General features: G+C 62.4%; 1 protein-coding gene across 1 annotated transcript in view; it reads left to right on the forward strand.

The window, feature by feature from the left end:
* Positions 1-1,850: 1,850 nt before the first annotated feature.
* LOC119575681 overlaps positions 1,851-2,077 on the forward strand; it is a 9,114-nt gene continuing 8,887 nt past the window's right edge. The window contains exon 1 of the mRNA XM_037923308.1: positions 1,851-1,911. Within this exon, the coding sequence (XP_037779236.1) occupies positions 1,851-1,911 (61 nt within the window). The remainder of the gene's footprint in view (positions 1,912-2,077) is intronic.

Here is a 2,077-nt window from a genome sequence, read left to right on the forward strand (position 1 = left end):
AGGGTTTCGGGCGTGAGCGGGCGGGCAGACGGGCGGAGCGGCAAGGTGTGGGTGCGTGTAGGCGGTCTCGAGTGGCGACGAGGTGTGGGTGCGGGCGGCGAGGATGGCGAGGTGAAGGGCAAGGCAGCCAGGAGGACGACGGCGACGGTGTGTGTTCCCCGCGGCATTATCGATCCCACTGCGCATGAATGGCGGGGCGACCGCCCTTTGTATCCACTCACTCACTCACTCACTCCGCCGCCACACACTGCCTCCCTCCTCCCTCCTCCCCCTCCTTCCCCTCCTTCTTCCTCTCCTCTCCTTCCTCGCCTCTCCTCTCCTCTCCTTCCCTTCGGATCCTGTCACGGAGGCTCGCCACACCGAAGGGCCGCGCTCGGAGCGTTATCAGGGCCCTTCCTGGTGCAAGGTCGGTGTGGAGTCATGAGGTAGGTCTGGCTGCGAGGTCAGTCCCCTCGCCTCTCTCTCTCTCTCTCTCCTCCCTCTCTTCTCTCTCCCCCTTCGCTCCCTCCCCACAAGATGAGCGAGAGCCGCCCTGGTGCCACCGCCGTACGGAAGCGAGTGGCACACGGGCGATGCGCTGTGGAAAGGGTGAAAATGAAATTGATTTAGTGCTCAGGTCGGGGTGGCACCCGCTCCCGCGCCCTCTGCGACTGCGTCAGAATTTGCACTCGAATCCGACGGGGCGCCGTGGCCGCGGCTTAGGATTCCCGGGCTGGTGAGCGGCGAGAGCAGTGCCGACCGTGCCAGCGCCTCCTCGCTGCCGCTGCTTGTCCTCCGATCGTCGCCATGAAAGGTAGACCAGTCGCTGTCAGGGTTCAGTGCCAGGAAGAATGCCAGAGAAGGTGAGGTGTCGGGGAGGGGAGGGGTGGGCCGGCGCCTCGTGTGCCAGGTGTCCCTGCAGCAGCTGACCACAGCGCCCGCCGATGACCGCCTTCTGCTCCTCCCGCGGCCATGGTGTCTGGGAGCCCAGCTGGCTTTCTTCCTGCTCCTCGAGCTGCTAATCGACCACTTCGCCTTCGGCGCCCAGGGGATGAAGCAGGAGCCGCCGTTGTGTGTAGGATATTGTAGCGGGGTTATTGGGTCCGGGGCCTGCTGGGGGAGGGGACGATGCAGGCACTGACGGAGCCACGCCACCGCCGCCGCCGCCGCATCCCACTGCCACGAACTTCCGTTGGTGCAGGAGAAGCCGAAGAAGGCTCTTCCCTCGAAGGCCTTGGCCCGCAACAAGGCTTCCACGCCGTCGTCGCCGCCTTGAGACGATTTAGCCAATTATGAAAGTGCGGGGATTCGGACGTGTGTCTTACTACGCGCTTTGGGGCCCCCACCGCCTCCCCCGCGCTCTCGCCCCCCGTGCGTACTCTACACACAGCCGCGGCCGCCGCCACCACAGCACACAGCTTGTTGTGCTCCTCACGCCTCTGTCGTTGCCCTCTGCCACCGCCACAGCCGTGCACAGCATTCCCGCGAGTGTTCCCTGTGCCCCCTGCTCGCAATCGGCACCAATGAATGTCAAGTGATGCAGTTAGTGCGAGTGTGTACACGAGTGTGGCACTGTTACGCGCGACCGCACAGCGGGTCCGGGGATGGCACCGGACGTGACACAGGCGAGGCTATTGACACAGTGTCAGGAAGCCAAGAACCGTGTGTCAGGGGCAGCATCGTTGTGGTGTATGGAGAGGGAGTGCCAAAGTGAGGGGAACACAAGGAACATTGTGAGTGTCCGTGGCACTAGTGAGTCAGAGTGCGGCGCCTCCGAGCCTGGCCTGAGTGCCCCGTCAGCGAAACCTTGCAACAAGCCAGGCGTAGGCTAATAAACTCAACCGTGCCATGTAGATCCCGCCCTTATCGCCATGAACCATACAGGCCATACTTGCGTCCACTGGACAGCGAACCTTGCTCGTCTCTGCCCAAGTGAGTGGTCACCAATTTGTAGTGTCATACTCGACAGAAATATGAGTTGAGTGCTATTTTCCCTTGTCAAAGGAAAGATAAAGGAACGCCCTGAGATGTGTTGGTGTAAACACGCGAGACGCCGACGTGAAGTGGGTCCGAGCAATTATACGCTACCATCCAAGGG

The sequence above is a fragment of the Penaeus monodon genome, chromosome 7 (genome assembly GCF_015228065.2).
Source record: "Penaeus monodon isolate SGIC_2016 chromosome 7, NSTDA_Pmon_1, whole genome shotgun sequence".
NCBI lineage: Eukaryota > Metazoa > Arthropoda > Malacostraca > Decapoda > Penaeidae > Penaeus > Penaeus monodon.